This window comes from Mastigoproctus giganteus, chromosome 4, assembly GCF_048544385.1.
Source record: "Mastigoproctus giganteus isolate SK-2022 chromosome 4, ASM4854438v1, whole genome shotgun sequence".
Taxonomy (NCBI): Eukaryota; Metazoa; Arthropoda; class Arachnida; order Uropygi; family Thelyphonidae; genus Mastigoproctus; species Mastigoproctus giganteus.
The window spans coordinates 79,690,582-79,706,707 of NC_143578.1; the positions used below are offsets into that span (position 1 = coordinate 79,690,582).

Genomic DNA, 16,126 nt, shown 5'->3' on the forward strand with positions numbered 1-16,126 from the left:
TTAAATAAATAAAAAATATTATGTACTATTAATGTTTTATTTCCAATAAAATTTGAATATAATATATGTATAATATAATTAATAATAGCATAATTATAATCACAAAGTTTTGAACTAATAGTTGAACATATTAGTTCAACTAATTTGTTGGGGTTTTGCGTATAAAGTTGGAGTTTTGCGTGGGCCCTTCAGAAGTCGGGGCCCAGGGTGCACGCCCGGTGCGCCCGCCGTTAAATCCTCCTCTGCTACTTCGTAGCCTTATCCGAAAGAGCTTCCTCTGGATGGTGTGCTGGGATACGTTTCTTTGTGCAACCTGGTGTCGTAGTGTCTGCCTTTATTTGAGGGATCGTGAGCCGGCTGTTTTTCTGGACAGCAGGCTCACGATGCCTCAAATAAACCTCTGTTGTTCTTGCCAGCACGTTCCAACCTCTGTTCACCTCGACTGTTAACGAGTGGTGAACTCCCTGTCCTGACACGTTGGTTTGGTTGGTTGCGTGTCCCTCTTCAGGCCATTCTCACCACACTTTCACTTCGGCGGCCCTCGGTACAGCTGACAAAACATATGGTGTTGAGAAGGTGGTTACCGCTTTCCTAGCGCTGCAAATCATTCCCCTTTCAAACTGTATTCGGTTCCCACCCTTGGTGGCATCATACCCCTTTGCCTGGTGGGGAGTAGTGAAGGAGCTGACAGTTGATAAACTGTCAGCTCCTTCACTACTCCCCCTCTTTCTCTCTGCCATTACAACTCCCCTCCCCACTGCTATCTCCCCACTATTCCTTTCTAAGTTTCGCTTTTTTTTTTTTTTTTTTCTGTGTTTTTCCTGTCTGTAACCTTGGCTACCACATAGGGTTTACCCCGTCAATGCTGCCCAGTACCAACAACACAACCGATTCACGCTAACACTACCCGAACACTCACTAACCAACATAAATCAGGCATTTGTGGAGTTTATATTCATCACCTTGCTTGACGCGGATTTGGGGATACCCCCGGAGCAGCATTACAATTAACAGTATATTTCGTTAGGGCTTTCTCTTTTGCCATTGCAGAGGCTTCGTACTGACAGGCAATACAATGCCCTCACTGCGGCAGTCAGTGACGTCACTCCTAAGCGCTGTGGGATGTGCCCACTCTTGGAGACAGGGGGTGGTCATAATGTTTTGGCTCATGAGTGTATATATATATGTAGTCATGAAGACCAAAATTTTTTCGATGCAAGGCATTTTTGCGGAGCGAGAAGGGAAAATGTGTGACATCTGGTCATTAAAGATATCAGAACTTTTAATATCAAATTTTGGACTTTCAAAAGTAGACAGCCTTATGTAAACAGTGGGATATTCAGAATGAATAAACGGGTGTCCTTGGCGTTAATATCAAAACAAAGAATCTAAACATACTGTAAATGTGCTATAAACAAGGTCAAAGGGTGTAGATCACGCGTTGGAATGAGCACCGACTAACGAGACAAAAAAAAATAAAATAAATAAAAGATGAGATAAGAAGAGCAGTAAGACGGATTTCATACGTAATCAGGAAAGTGCGAAAGATTTTTCTCATTTTAATAACCTAACTTAATGGCAGACCTAAACGAAATATGTAGTGGTCCTCCATTGAGTCCTTTACCTCCTCGAAAACAAAGAGATGACAGCGTTCCTCATGCCCCGGTTAAAAAACCGTCGCTTTCCCCAGAATTAAAAAAAGTAAGTAGAACCTTTCACACATAAATTACGAAGCAGGTATATTTGACTAAAGCAGGAATTATTTGAGATAAAATGAATAAGTTATTTTTTTAATAATTGTGTAAATCTTATTTATTTTAAACTGCATTAGATACAAGAAAAACAAGATCACCAAAAAAAATTAAAAGCAACAGATATTAATAAGTAATTCTGTTTATTTTTCCACATTCAATACGTATGTTTTCCTCTTAGTTACGTATCACCCTGCAGCTGCACCTCAGGGGGAGCCTCAAAAGGAAAAGGAAAAGTTGAATAAAAATTATGTTATACTAGGACCCAAGCTGTTGATGTAAGTCGCTGTTCCCTACCCCCATCCGCCCATCATTTTTAGTTACTCTAATTAAATTGGCATTATTACTAGAGCTCCAAAAAATTCAACACGTCACATAAAATAAATAAATAATCTTCATTATTGTTACTCGGTGGCGCAACTACCATGCCTCCGGGTTCACCACCGCAGGGGTCCAGTGGCTAGTTTGGTATGGTTTTTAAAGATCACGTGGGGACCGCTGGAATTTTGGCTGGGGCACCCAGAATTTATATTTTCACACCCACTGCTAAGCAAGGTACAGATACGCATAATAGAAGCAGTATTACTCATCACGGCGCCATGGCAAAGAGTATTACAATTAGGTAACATGAATAATGATATACGAGCTGGGATTTATTTTTCTCTTTTATATAAATAAAAAGTAAAAAATACAAATAGAACAATGTTTACAAACTTATACATTACAATTGGAAAAATATAGCGATGAATTTCGGTGGGATCCAACAACAAAAGACGTTAGTTGATCAGGACTTAATCAGATGATAGGTAATGTCTCACTTTTTTTCCACGTGATTCATAGACAGTTTTATAGGGCTGTGTGGTACTTATATCTTCGGCTGAAAATCTGGCACTGTTCACACCTTGAAATTAGAGTGAGTTATTCTAGATTTACTGCTGTGATACACTCAGGAGCGTTCCTAGGATATGTGGCGCCCCGGTGCCAATCGCAATTTGGCCCTGGGGTACCAATTGAAATTTGGCGCCTCCCTTTAAATTTTGTTCATATGTGTATGTAAGTTTTAGGTTTTCAGGCACCCCTTGAACATTGGCGCCCTGGTGCAGTGCACCATTTCACCCTCGGGACGGCCCATCCCTGGATCCACTCGAAGTGCATATGATGGTATTTCTTTTCAGTGGCCAATTTCAAGTTGTAGAACTGTTGAAACTGCTTGGGCAGATAAGAAGCGATCACAGAAATTCGTGTTACCGGGTATTGATCTGAACGTACAGATGACAGACAATAACTCTCATCATTTAATTTCCACTCACATGATTCCTAGATACAGTTTTTGTGTAAGCGTAAAATTTGACATGAATGGTGGAGGGTGTACCACTGACAGATGCCCTAAATCCGGGACGTGCCTATGCAGGCGCTTTCCAATTGTATGTGGCGCCCGGGTGCTAATTGAAATTTGGCACCCCCCTTAAAATTTTCTTCATATGTGTATGCAACCCCAGGGGCTCACATCTGGTGAGTATGGGCTTGGCACACCTAGGGTCCTGAGCTAGATATCATCATTCTTCTCTTTCTTGGTGATTCCCTTTTACTTTTGTCACTCTCTCTCTCTCTCTCTCTCTCTCTCTCTCTCTCTCTCTCTCTCTCTCTCTCTCTTATTGCAACTTGGGAATTATTTTTTGGCTGGTGCAGCATAAACCTCAGGCTTCCTCGCACCATTTAGCTAATAATAATAATATTATTTTTCCGGTTTTCAACTGTTGAAACTGCTTGGGTTTTCAGGTGCCCGGGTGGGCACCCCTTTTTACCCTCGGGACGGCACGCCCCTCTGCCTATGAACCTATTTTTATGTGGCAATTGCGTGTCTTATGTCAGTTAACTGTGGGAGCCTGGGTGCATTTTTTTTCCTTCAATAATGAAGCGAGGAAAACAAGAAAATTCAGAGGAAGAAGATGATGATGAAATTTAGCTGTTCAGCTAGACCAGTGGTTCTGAGATTCAGGTCGGCTACGCTTATGAGAGTACGATATAAATAAATAAATAAATTTTCTGTTTATACTCCGGGACGACCAAACGGTCAGAGGAGTTCACAAGATAGATAGAATACAAGAAACAGCACCGTATTCAGTAGTCACGGGCTTGAACCCCGGTCACTCAAGGCACGTGTACTTACGCACCCGCGCGCCTGACCACTAGGCTACGGCAGCCTGTATACACTGGTTTCAGAAGTGAGGGAGTAGCAGAAAGTTAGATTTTTGTGGTATACAAAAATTACTGTGGATAAACCGTGGTTTACAGGTTTTAGGTAGTCGTTGCAGCATCTTCGATGATGGTGTGTACTAGGTGCTGTTTTGTTATCCAGCGTAAGATATTCAATCTCTTATGCACGTATTCTATGTAAGCATTAAATCTTAGTTTCAGATCCAAATAGAAAGAGCAAGTCCAGCTCTGACGGAAGTGGCACAAGCTGAGGATTTAATCATCATGGTTGGTAGTTGCGTGAGTGAGTATAAGGTGTAACTTGAAGCGCTGTAAGTGTCAACTGTCACCGATTGTAGAAGTTATTGCTATTGGATTTGCTGAATGCAGGGTTAAGGTCAGTAATAAGAACGGTTGAAAATAGGATCAGAAAAAAAAGTCCACCTTTTGGTATAATGAGACTTCTTGGTTGCGAAGCCGACACTTCTTTTCTTCAATAATGAAGCGAGGAAAGCAAGAAAATTCAGAGGAAGAAGATGATGATGAAAATAAAGATATCAAACGTAGCTTAATATCAGCAGTGAAAATAGCATTGATTGCGAGTCCGGGTACTGCTCCCGTTCTTGAAAAGCTAAAAAATTAAACCTGTGTGTTTCCTTGAGTCTTATCAAGTTTATCTGCAATGATTGTTTTTTTTCTCAAACCTTTGTATATATTATTATTATTATGTTTATTCCACAGAAGGAAACCACCCCAATACGGCAAAGCTAATTACATGTCAGGGCATGAGATACTATGGGCAGTAGGTTACATATGCTGAACACATAGTCTCGTCCCTAAATATTATAATATACACATTTTATATTTAATACAGTATTTACACATTAATGTGTCTGTACCTACATTATACAAATCATATATTTACAATTCAGTAATTCTCTATATAACTTACATATTAACACAACTGTTAGGGAAGGTATATTTACCAGTCAATAGCTTACTAAATTATTAATGTTCTTATTTTTATTTATTTTATTTTTTTTCCAGCCATATGGTGCAAGGAAGCCTGAGGCTTATGCTGTACCAGCCAAAAAAAAAAAAAAAATATATATATTTCCCTATTACCGAGAGAGAGAGAGAGAGAGAGAGAGAGAGAGAGAGAGTCAAAAGTATAAAGGAATCACCAAGAAAGAGAAGAATAATGATATCTAGCTCAGGACCCTGGGTGTGCCAAGCCCATCTCACCAGATGTGAGCTCTTAAAGCAGAAAGTTTCACTTTTACTCACAATTCTTTGGTATGCTATCACTTTGCAGCCGATTCATATTTTGGTAAGTCTGTAAGAATTCTGGAAGATCTCTTTCCAGTATGTTGCATCCTCAAAGAGTTTTTCGGCATCTATGTGCAGAGAGTTAAATATTTTTGCTGCATTTGATGGGAAGAATTTTTGAAGGCTACTAAGATTCTTCAGGGTATGAGATACTATGGGTTACATATGCTGAACACGTAGTCTCGTCCCGAAATATTATATACACATTTTATATTTAATACAGTATTTGCACATTAATGTTTCTGTACATTATATAAATCAGTAATTACAATTCAGTAATTCCCTATATAACTTACATATTTACACAACTGCTGTGCACGCGCAACAGTTGTGTAAATATGCATACAAAAATTGATATGCGGCTGCGCATACGAAATTTACACATGCGCATAGGTAAATTGATATGTGCACGCGCATACGTAAATTGATATGCTCATGCGCATACAAAAATGAACATGCGCACGCACATACGAAATTTACATATGCGCATGCGCATACGAAAATGAACATGCGCATACGAAAATTGATATGCGCACGCTCATACGAAAATTGATATGCGCACGCTCATACGAAATTGGACATGCGCATATGTAAATGCATATGCGCACGCGCATACGAAAATGCGCATACGTAAATTGATATGCGCACGCGCATACGAAAATGAACAGGCGCATGCGCATATAAAAATCCATATGCACACGTGCATACGAAAATGCATATGCGCATGCGCATACGTAAATTGATATGCGCACACGCATACAAAAATCTATATGCGCGTGCACATACAAAAGTGCATATGCACACACGCATACATAAATTGATATGGGCATGTGCATATGAAAATGAACATGCGCATGCACATACGAAAATCCATATGCGCATATGGATTTTCGGATTATGGATTATGTGTGCATGCATATCAATTTACGTATGTGCATAAAAAATGAATACATATTTTTGTATGTGCATGCATACAAAAATCCATATGTCCCCTCTCCTCAAGGACAATAGCCTTGAGGAGAGTGGGCCCACATCGAGGTTCTGGTTGATCCCCAAGAGCCAACAGTAGAATCAGTGTCAGATTATTTACAGAATATTATCTAAATTTGACAGTATTTACAATGTAAAAATATTCATAAATATATTCTTATTTATATTCAGAAAGATATTCATATATTTTTGACTTTATTCACAACACATTCATAAAGACATCGTATTTTGATATTATTTACAATATATTGGGCATTATTATGCTGTCCATTTCAATGTACAGTTTTCCTGGCCACAGTCAGGCTCTTAAGGATCTGTCTTCAGTACCTCCAATCCTTCGAAAACCTGCAATTGCCATCGATTGATTGGATTGTGTGTGGGGAATCTCCCTGCGGAGAAAACGTTCAATAAGGGCTAGTCTGTTATAGTGGGCTGTGAGCATTGGAACTGACCTCGGCCCTGGTAGAGGGATTCTCCAGCCACACAGTTCCCAGATGCTTGGCTCCGAGACCATTCTGATCCATTTTGGCAGTGAGAACAAGGCGTTTTTCCAATACACGATCTGGAAGTCGAGCAGAATTAATGAGATCGCCATCGCAGTTAACCTTTGCTGGGGTGGACGTCGATGTCTATGCACGATCATCGAAGGATCATGCATAGACATCGGGCTGCATTGATAGGGGCTGCAGACCCCTAAAAAAGCCAGGATTCTGCCCTGTTTTGCTGAATTGTTTAAGGAAGCAAATAACAGCTATGCAGGAAAAAGACAAACTGTGCATGCAATGAATAAACAAAGTTCATTATCTAATTGTGAAAATGATGATGCTGCTGTTCTTCTTGACCTCTTAAACCATACCGATACTTTGCTTGAATTGGTGCACCAGGATGCTAGTGAGCCAGTAAGTCTCACTGACAAAGTGAAAGAGTCAGAATCAACCAGGTACAGTGAGGATATGGATATTTCTGATGAAAATGTACTAGTATGTCTCAGGTTACCTAGCCAGAAATATTTTAAAGAGCAACAATTGTAAAACATGTAAAAATTTACTATTAGGCCCAAAAGATCTTGATATTGAAAAACTGTTGTATTTTAAAGATTTTAATGTGAAGAGTATGGATTGAAATGGCCATCAAAGGAATTGTTGAATACGATGATATGTATATCAAATATCTTCTTTTCTGAAGTTGATTTGGTATTTCATAAGGAAAATTTTGTAAAAAAACATGTTTGTGATAAAACATGTTTCATTGACCTTGAGTGGATTTGGAACCACAAGCACAAAGATAATATGCAAAATGTGCTTATTCAGTGTTTCTTGAAAATTATTTTAAAACAAAAAGTGAAAAATGTGAACTTGGTTTACTGGTCTAGTCCAGCATCACAATCCCTTAAAAAAAAATTGAAATATGTTAAACACATGTAACTGGGAAATGTTAAACATGTGCTGTGAAAGCTAGAGGGAAAAATTGTCATGATGTTTTTATTAGAGATCAGTTGATGAACGTCGTGGCGAGATCCAATATTCCTTACATTTCGAGGGTACAGCTCTAAAACGGTGTTTGCAGGCCGGCCGCTAGTTAGTACACCGGACCGAACCTATTGGTAATTCTCTAGAAGGCTTCCGGATCATCTAGTGTATAATCTTGCTACCTCTACTCTGCCAGATAGTGACTGGAGGGAGTCCGAGTAGTGTGTATGCGGGGAGCATTGTCGAGGCCATGTTATGTCAAGGATCTGGGTATATTCTTACCACGTCCAAAAATTTCCAAATCCAAAAATTTCCATATCCAAAAATTTCATTACTTCATACAGCATGTCCCACCTACTTTTTCTTACTATTGAATACACCATGAATTGTCAAACTAATACAGCAAGCTTATCTGCGAAAAGATCTAACCCTCCCAAGCACTTCCTAATTCATTTCACAAATATACGTGGTCTCAATTCTAATCTCAATAATGTCTATTTCCACTTGCAGTCTGCCAAACCCCATATACTTTTTCTGACAGAATCTCAGTTATCGGTTGATTCAACTACTGCTCATCTCAGATGCCCAAATTATTCGCTGTATGATTCCTTTCGCCTCAAAGGTGGTACCTGTGCATATGTCCGTTCTGATATTCCCTGTCAGAGACTTGGCAATTTGGAATCTCCTCTCTTTGATCTTCTCTGGCTTAAAATCTCTCTATCTCATTGTGTCAAATTCATCTGTTGTCTCTACCATTCTCCCAACTCCACTAATCACTTGGAGCTCTTTGACTTCCTCTCTTTGCAACTTGACTTTCTCCAGTCCAACTTTCCTAACAGTGAGGTAATTTTCCTTGGTGATTTTAATGTTCACAACTCCAGCTGGCTTCCATTTTCTAGTCACACCGACACAGCAGGTCAAGATGCTGAGGCTTTTGCAATTACTAATGACCTTGCACAGATTGTTCAATTACCTAAAAGAATACCAGACAATCCTAATCATACAGCCAATATGCTTGATCTTTTTCTCACAAACAACCCTTCTAAGTACACGGTACTTAGAAGGGTTGTTTTAGGCACTTCAGATCACAACTTGGTGATTGTCTCTTCTCCAATGGAACCTTTATCTCATGGCTATTACCAACCTCGTGTTGTTTGGCATTACAAGAATGCAAAATGGGATGACCTGCAAAACTTCTCTTCTTCTTTTCCTTGGTCAGATTACTGTTTCAAAACTTCTGATGTCAATGTTTACTCAGATCGTGTCAGTGAAATTATTCTTGCAGGAATGGAATCCTTTATCCCACACTCCACTTTAAAATCTCGTCCTTTATCTAAACCTTGGTTTTCCAATAAATGAGCTAAGGCTGTCCAAGAGAAGAATGTTGCATATCGTAATTGGCTTGTTTCTAATTCTTCAGTTTCATTTTCTGCCTCATTTTCAGAATGTCTCTGAAAGCCAGACCTGAAGATTATTGTAAATATGAAAAATACCCGTTCCTTTTTATTAAAAAAAAAATCTGTGTTCTTAGAAAAACAAGAATGCTACTGCGGATCTGGGACAACAATTAGGTCGGGAAGTTGTGCACGAACACCATTCTCATGTTTAGTTATTATTTCCTTCTTCATTTCTACTTTAATATGCTTAGGCTTCTTTACACCACTGTCACTAACACTTTCACTTTCTTGGGAGCCATAATGAGAGTTAATTTAATGCAAAAAAATTGTATCAAGAACAATGCAACGACAAACAATGTTCACAGCGCGCAAACCTGAGTACAACTGATGCTGTTCGCGAGCCGAAAACATGGCACGAATGCACATGTTTGTGTGTTCATGCACTGAGGCATTGTTCGCGGGTCAAGTCAAAATTTGTTCGGAAATTGTGTTCATGGGCCGATTTGTTCATGACTAGAGGCGTTCGTGACCCGAGGTACCACTGTATATACTAAGGAGCTTTGCCCCCTGCTCACTTTGCTCACCAACCACCGCACACGCTTTTCTATGTAAAATGTAGAGGTATGCGGAGTAAGTCAAATCTTTTCTACATAAAAGACACACCAGTCAAAACACACTGATTGGTATCTAATCAGGAAATGACCTATGTAATTATTCACTTGCACATTTGTAGTCTTAGCAAAGGCACATGATGCAAGAAAACAAGCTTATATAGTATCAGCCAAAGAAAAAACAAAAAAAAAAAAAAAAAACACACACACACCCTTCTCATTTCACCCATCCACTCGCTCTAAATGTTTGTTTAGTTCTGCCTTGAATCTATTTAAGCTATCAACTTCTACAACGACAAATGGAAGTTATGTTCCAGCAATCAACCACCTGCTGGCTAAATGCAAATTATACACATGTATCCTACAACTGTCTTTCCTCAATTTGAATTTATGCCCTCTCGGGCAATTATTCTGAGCAAGAGGAAGAATCCCATCAGCATTGAGCATGATCAAACCATTCAAGGCTTTATACACCTCAATCAGATCACCTGGCAGGTGCCTAGTCTCCAGACTCTGTAATTTGCAAAACTTAAGCCTCTCTTCGTAAGAACAACCCTTTCTTCCATCCACTAATCTTGTTGCTCTTCTCTCTACTCATTCCAACAGCTCTACATCAGTACTTTACATCTTCTTAAAATGAGGTCACAGTACTGAAGATGTGGCCTGATTATTGTCTTATACAAGGCAATAGTCAGGACCTTGGGTCAATAGTCAATCCCTGCTAGAAAAATTCCTGTATATCATTGACAAGACACGATGAGCTACTCTTGCAGACCGTCTGCACTGCTCAGAAAACTTCATATCTACCTGCACAATTACCCTTGGGTCCTTTTCACTCTCTACCACTGTCGGTGCAGTACAGCACAGTTGATACATTACTCTGGGGTTACTGCTTCCCATATGCAGTACTTTACATTTGTCAATGTTAAACTATAGTGGCCACCTCTCAACCCACCTGCTCAACTTTTCTAGATCCCGCAGCAGTGGGATCTAGAAAAGCAGTTGCAGCAGTGTACTGTCATTAACAACTCCGCCGACCTTCATATCATCTGCAAAATTGGATATTAAGCCTGATATACCATCATCAATATCATTAATAAGTACAGGTAGCCCTCAATTTACGTTGGGGTTAGGTTTCTGGTGGGACAAGCGCAAATGGAATCCTATATATAATGGAGTCAATCGGAAATCACAGGGTTAGGTTCCGGGCACCAAATATTTTACCTACCACTTTGCATTGATTGTTTTATTTTATTAGCATTCTTCATAATTGTAGTTATAGTCGATCGAGGCATAGTCATAGTCCTACACACATTAGGGCGGCTTTCATCAGATTCTATCCTCCAAATATTGCACTAGGATTCAGTTAACTACTTTTACTAGACATGGCATGTCTTTATTCTATTAAATTAAAAACTTTATAACACGATTGGATAAAACTGCACACGGCTATCACTATTATTATTATTTAATTTATTAATAGCACAATTAATAAAAAAATGTTAGCGTAATAAATTTCCAACACGTGTAAATAGCATAAACAACAACCAACTGAATGCTTCACCGCATAGACCTTTGCTACCCGCATCCACGAGTGGTTACTTTGAAGGCGGGAATCTTTCTCGTCTCTGATACGAATGTGCTAATTGCTGACTGGCTCAGATTGTCCTAAATCATGTGAACAGAGCACGATACATAGCACAGTATGATGCCAATAAATTTTGTCTGATGATTTGAAACTTTCAATTTATAAAAAAATTGCAAAAATAAATAAATAAAAATGGCATTGTGGTTAGTGATCGGCGCTATTGCAAATTGGCACAAATCGCACCAGTGCAAAATGAGGGCTACTTGTACAGACAACAATGGACACAACACTGAACCCTGGGGGAATCCACTAATAACAATAGTCCACAAAGAGCAGTGTTCATTGATTACAATCTCTGTCTTCTCCCACTCGACCATCCCTTTATCCATAGCAGCAATTTGCCTCCAATGCCACACTGCTCCAATTTGTGCAGCAGTCTTCCATGTGCAACAGTATCAAAAGCCTTTCAAAGATCCAAATGCATGATATTAACCCTAGGGGGCTCACATCTGGTGAGTATGGGCTTGGCACACCCAGGGTCCTTAGCCGGATATCATCATTCTTCTCTTTCTTGGTGATTTCCTTCTCTCTCTCTCTCTCTCTCTCTCTCTCTCAGGGTAACTCAGAATTTTTTTTTTTTTTGGCTGGTGCAGCATAAGCCTCGGGCTTCCTTGCGCCATTTGGCTAGTGATAATAATAATAATAATAATATCAAAATTATTCTTTGCATCCAGTTCCTTTGGGACCACATCATAGTATCCAATCAAAGAGGTCAGACAAGACTTCCCCTTAACAAACCCATGCTGTGTCCAAGCTATAACTGAAGTCTTGTCTAGATGATCCTGCAATGCTTCTTTAACCAGTGCCTCCATTAATTTCTCTGGAACAGAAGTTAAACTAACAGGTCTGTAATTACCTGTGTCTCCCTTTGATCCTTCTTTGTGGTTTGGGGTCACATTTGCACATCTCCAGTCCATGGGGACCTCTCCCGAGTCGAAGGAAACTCTCATAATTATGGCTAAAGGTTTGCTTATTTCGTTTGCTGCCTCAGCCTCCTTTAATATAACTGGATAGATTCCATCCACCCCACGTGCCTTTCTTATGTTTATATTCAACAATTTCTCCTCCACTTTACTCTCAGTTAATTCAAGATTATCTGGCTTGCTGCCAGAGTTTAATACACCTCTGGCATTCCCCTCCCTGAATAACGCCTCATATGTGATAGATGCAAAATATTCATTTAGTTTGTTAGCTACCTGAGCAGGATCACCAACAGTTGAACCATTGATATCAAGTGGACCAATCTGATTAATCCCCTTCCTTCTAGAGTTTACATAAGGAAAGAATGCTTTGCTGTTTTTCTTTGCATCGTTTGCCAAAGATTTCTCGTAATCTGCCTTTGCCTGCCTAACCTCCTTTGTGACTTAATTACCTTACCTACTTGTACCATGTGACCAGCATCCCTCTTCTTCGATTGGCTAATCCCCCCCCCCCCCCCACCATTACATGGCATTCTCAAGGTGGAATAAATATCACTATGTAATTACTTACCTACGTTTACATAGGTCACGTAGGAAAAATCCTTTTGCTTCCGGTTCCATAATGCATGAGGAATATTGTTGCATCTGAAAGAGCATTACTAAGATATTTACAAAATCCATCCTGTGAACACCAACGTTGTGGCGACACACCTTACATGGACAACGATCAAATCAGCACTGCTCACTCCACAGTTCCTTTGACTCATTTTTTCACCTCTAAACAATGCATATTGGCAATCCACTGACCAGGCATTGATTCAACCACTGGGAGCAAAATGTCGACCTGTCTAGCACACAGCTCTGCCTATGGTTAAAGTTCAAAGTTGAAAACTATTTCATGTTTTTATTCGTTTGTTATTGAAATGATTATTGGAAATAGTTGTTTTCCCATGAACCAAAGGCTATGGTTGGGCTTGGATGGCCCAGGCTCTGTTTAATACTTTATTAAATAAAGCAATTATTTATTTATTTTTTTTGATTATTGGAAATAGGGATGAGTATATTATATGCAGGACCTGTTAATAAAAATATTCATTGCATTTCATTTCTCTTCACAAAATTTCATATAACTCCATTGATTGTATATTTAGATTTAAAAAGTTGGGGTGCTGCCTACCAGTGAGCCGCCCTTGATTGAATGCAACATTAACTCTCTTCCCCTTTGGGTACAAATTACTTGTGAATCACATTCCGTTTGTCGAAAAACATTATTTGCATTATCTAGATCCTGGACTTCTGTAAATGAAACTTTTTGGGTCTTGATGATGATTTTGAAGTCCATTGCATGCTCTGACGCTTGGTATCTGGCTGTATTGAAATACCCAACACTCATCTCCAGTGACAATATAGTCCAGGAATTGGAATTGTCTTAACAAGTCTGGATGAAGTCTTTACATGATGATGTGAGGCTGTGTCTCACAAATTTTGCACATGCCTTTCTTTTCCCTAAACCTTCTTACAGAATTTGATGAATTGTCTCCTTATTTGTATCCAACCCATCACCCATCATTATGAGGGTCAAAAGACGATCCCTTTCCACAATTTCTGAAACTTTTGCAATTCTGTCATTGTTTCAAGAGGTTGATGAATGCTCACTTCTCGGAGAATCACAAACATCCTTGCATCAGTCTTTGATCTGCTTATACCATTCAAACACAGCTGGGCTACTTAATGTTTAATCAGCATAAACAGTTTCATAACATTTCTTATATTTTGGTTGTAGGTTTTCTCAGTTTAAAGCAAAATTTGATATTTGTTTGTTGCTCCATTGCAAAATTATGACACAGAACATTAACCTTACTAGCAAAACTGGTTGCTACTTGTAACCCATCAACCCACTGGACAATCTCTGTACCACCATCTGTTGGGGGAAGGCTGAACCGCAACATGCAAATTCCATGTATTTTCTACCTCATGGAACTTCATGTACCATAACAGTACCAGTCCGCAAGCTTTATTTGCCACACCTTGTATATTACTTGTATTATTTTAATTAGACTCTAGTCCTGTAACTTGCTTAAGCATTCATTATTACACCAGTGTTTTGTTTGTTTAATAACTCAGATTTTATTATTACATTGATAATATAATATAATCATGAATATATTTTTATATTACCTTGTGATTAAATAAGAAATGTTTAAGAAACAATAGAAATCTGACTTTTAAAAAGCCTTTCCAAAAGTTCCGCTAACCTCCTCTAAATTTCCTGCAGTCTTCTCTGAAATGTGCATCTAGCTATGGCCCTGTTAGATGTAAATGGTATAGTTATACATCATTGAAACCTCATAATCTGAAGTTTTATTGTTATAAACCTATACAGATTATGATTTAAGTTATTGTGAGCCACACTGGCTTTAATGATGGAGTGGAATGGTCGAATAACTAATCGCAGGACCAATGGGGGGGTCCTGTGATTAGTTATTCGACCTTCCTGCGATTAGTTATTAGTCTAGATGGGGGGTTAAGAGGATCAGGTGCTCTGGGCCTGTATGTTGTATAGGAGGCTCAGATCACTATCATAATTTACACAAAAAAGTAACTGGAGTGAAATACCAATGAGGTGTTTACCCTTGGCATCGGTCTAGATCTTATTGGCCCTGTTTCTAAGTAGTAAACCCAATATCATTTACCAGTCTCTATAATACTGTCCTGTCCTCACTAGTAGCATAATAGTTATAATCACCTTCTTCCCCACCCTCGGTAAAAATTGCATGGGTTCGAAACCTGTCATTGATGCATGCAATTTTTATGGGCTTTTTTTTTTCACAGTGTCTCCATAAGTCAGTCTCAGGAAGATAGTAAGGATTTTCTTCTCTGGAAAACATAACTGTAATGTGTCCAAGACAAACTGAACACAGAAATGGTACAGTTTTTCAGATTATTTCAACATCTATGATCAGGGGTCGGCAATCTGTGGCTCTTTGAACATGTAACTGCAGCTCTTTAAATTTTAGCCCACATGTACAACAAGCGTGGCAGCAGAAGTTGGTGGAGACGTGAATATAGCATTAGTTTCAGTACAAGCTGCAAACACTTCTCAGTTTAGTTTGCCTGTGCGTCACGAGCATTAATAAATAATATTATTTATTATTTATTAATAAATAATCATTAATAAATAATATTTCAAAAAATATATTTTTTTTTAATAAAACACTTTCCCACTCTATTCCATTTTAACCCCCCCCCTCCCAGCTTGAGTTGAGGTGCGGCTCTTCGGATTTTTTTTTTTTTTTTTTTTTAAATTAGATCAAAAATGGCTCTTCACTCAAAAAAGGTTGCTGACCCCTATCTATGATGATATGTAACTCTGTAACTTTTGCTACTTTGCATAAATTTGTAACATGCTTAATATTTATAATAATGTATTATCATGAAATCTTTAACTTAATCCAATATGTGGTACTGTGAGCCTATATGTGATTTTTTTTTTTTTTTACTGGAATTTATTAAGCTTGCTGTGAAAAATGCTCTGAGATATTTTCCACCACATCTTCACCCAGTTTTAGCAGCAGAGTTTTCAGCTGAACTAAAGGAATATGGACATATCTATATGTACCGATTCTGTCCAGATATTGAAATGAGGCAAGTACTTTTTTATACACTCTTGATAAACACTGTACATGTGATCACTATCCAGACAGTAAAAATTTGATACCATGTTTTTAGCAGTTTCATTTCTCTTTTCATAATATAGCCAAATAACAATTTAGCTGACTAGAAGGGATACTTTTAGTAGTACAGTGGTTATAATC

The 16,126-nt window shown here is 38.7% G+C and overlaps 1 protein-coding gene across 2 annotated transcripts in view; it reads left to right on the forward strand.

The window, feature by feature from the left end:
• Positions 1-1,539: 1,539 nt before the first annotated feature.
• Positions 1,540-16,126, forward strand: part of LOC150086861 (urocanate hydratase-like) — a 379,529-nt gene continuing 364,942 nt past the window's right edge. For both annotated transcript variants that reach the window (XM_090371633.1, XM_090371634.1), the window contains exons 1-2: positions 1,540-1,701; positions 15,826-15,956. In XM_090371633.1, the coding sequence (XP_090227759.1) occupies positions 1,576-1,701; positions 15,826-15,956 (257 nt within the window). In that variant the 5' untranslated portion in view covers positions 1,540-1,575. The remainder of the gene's footprint in view (positions 1,702-15,825; positions 15,957-16,126) is intronic.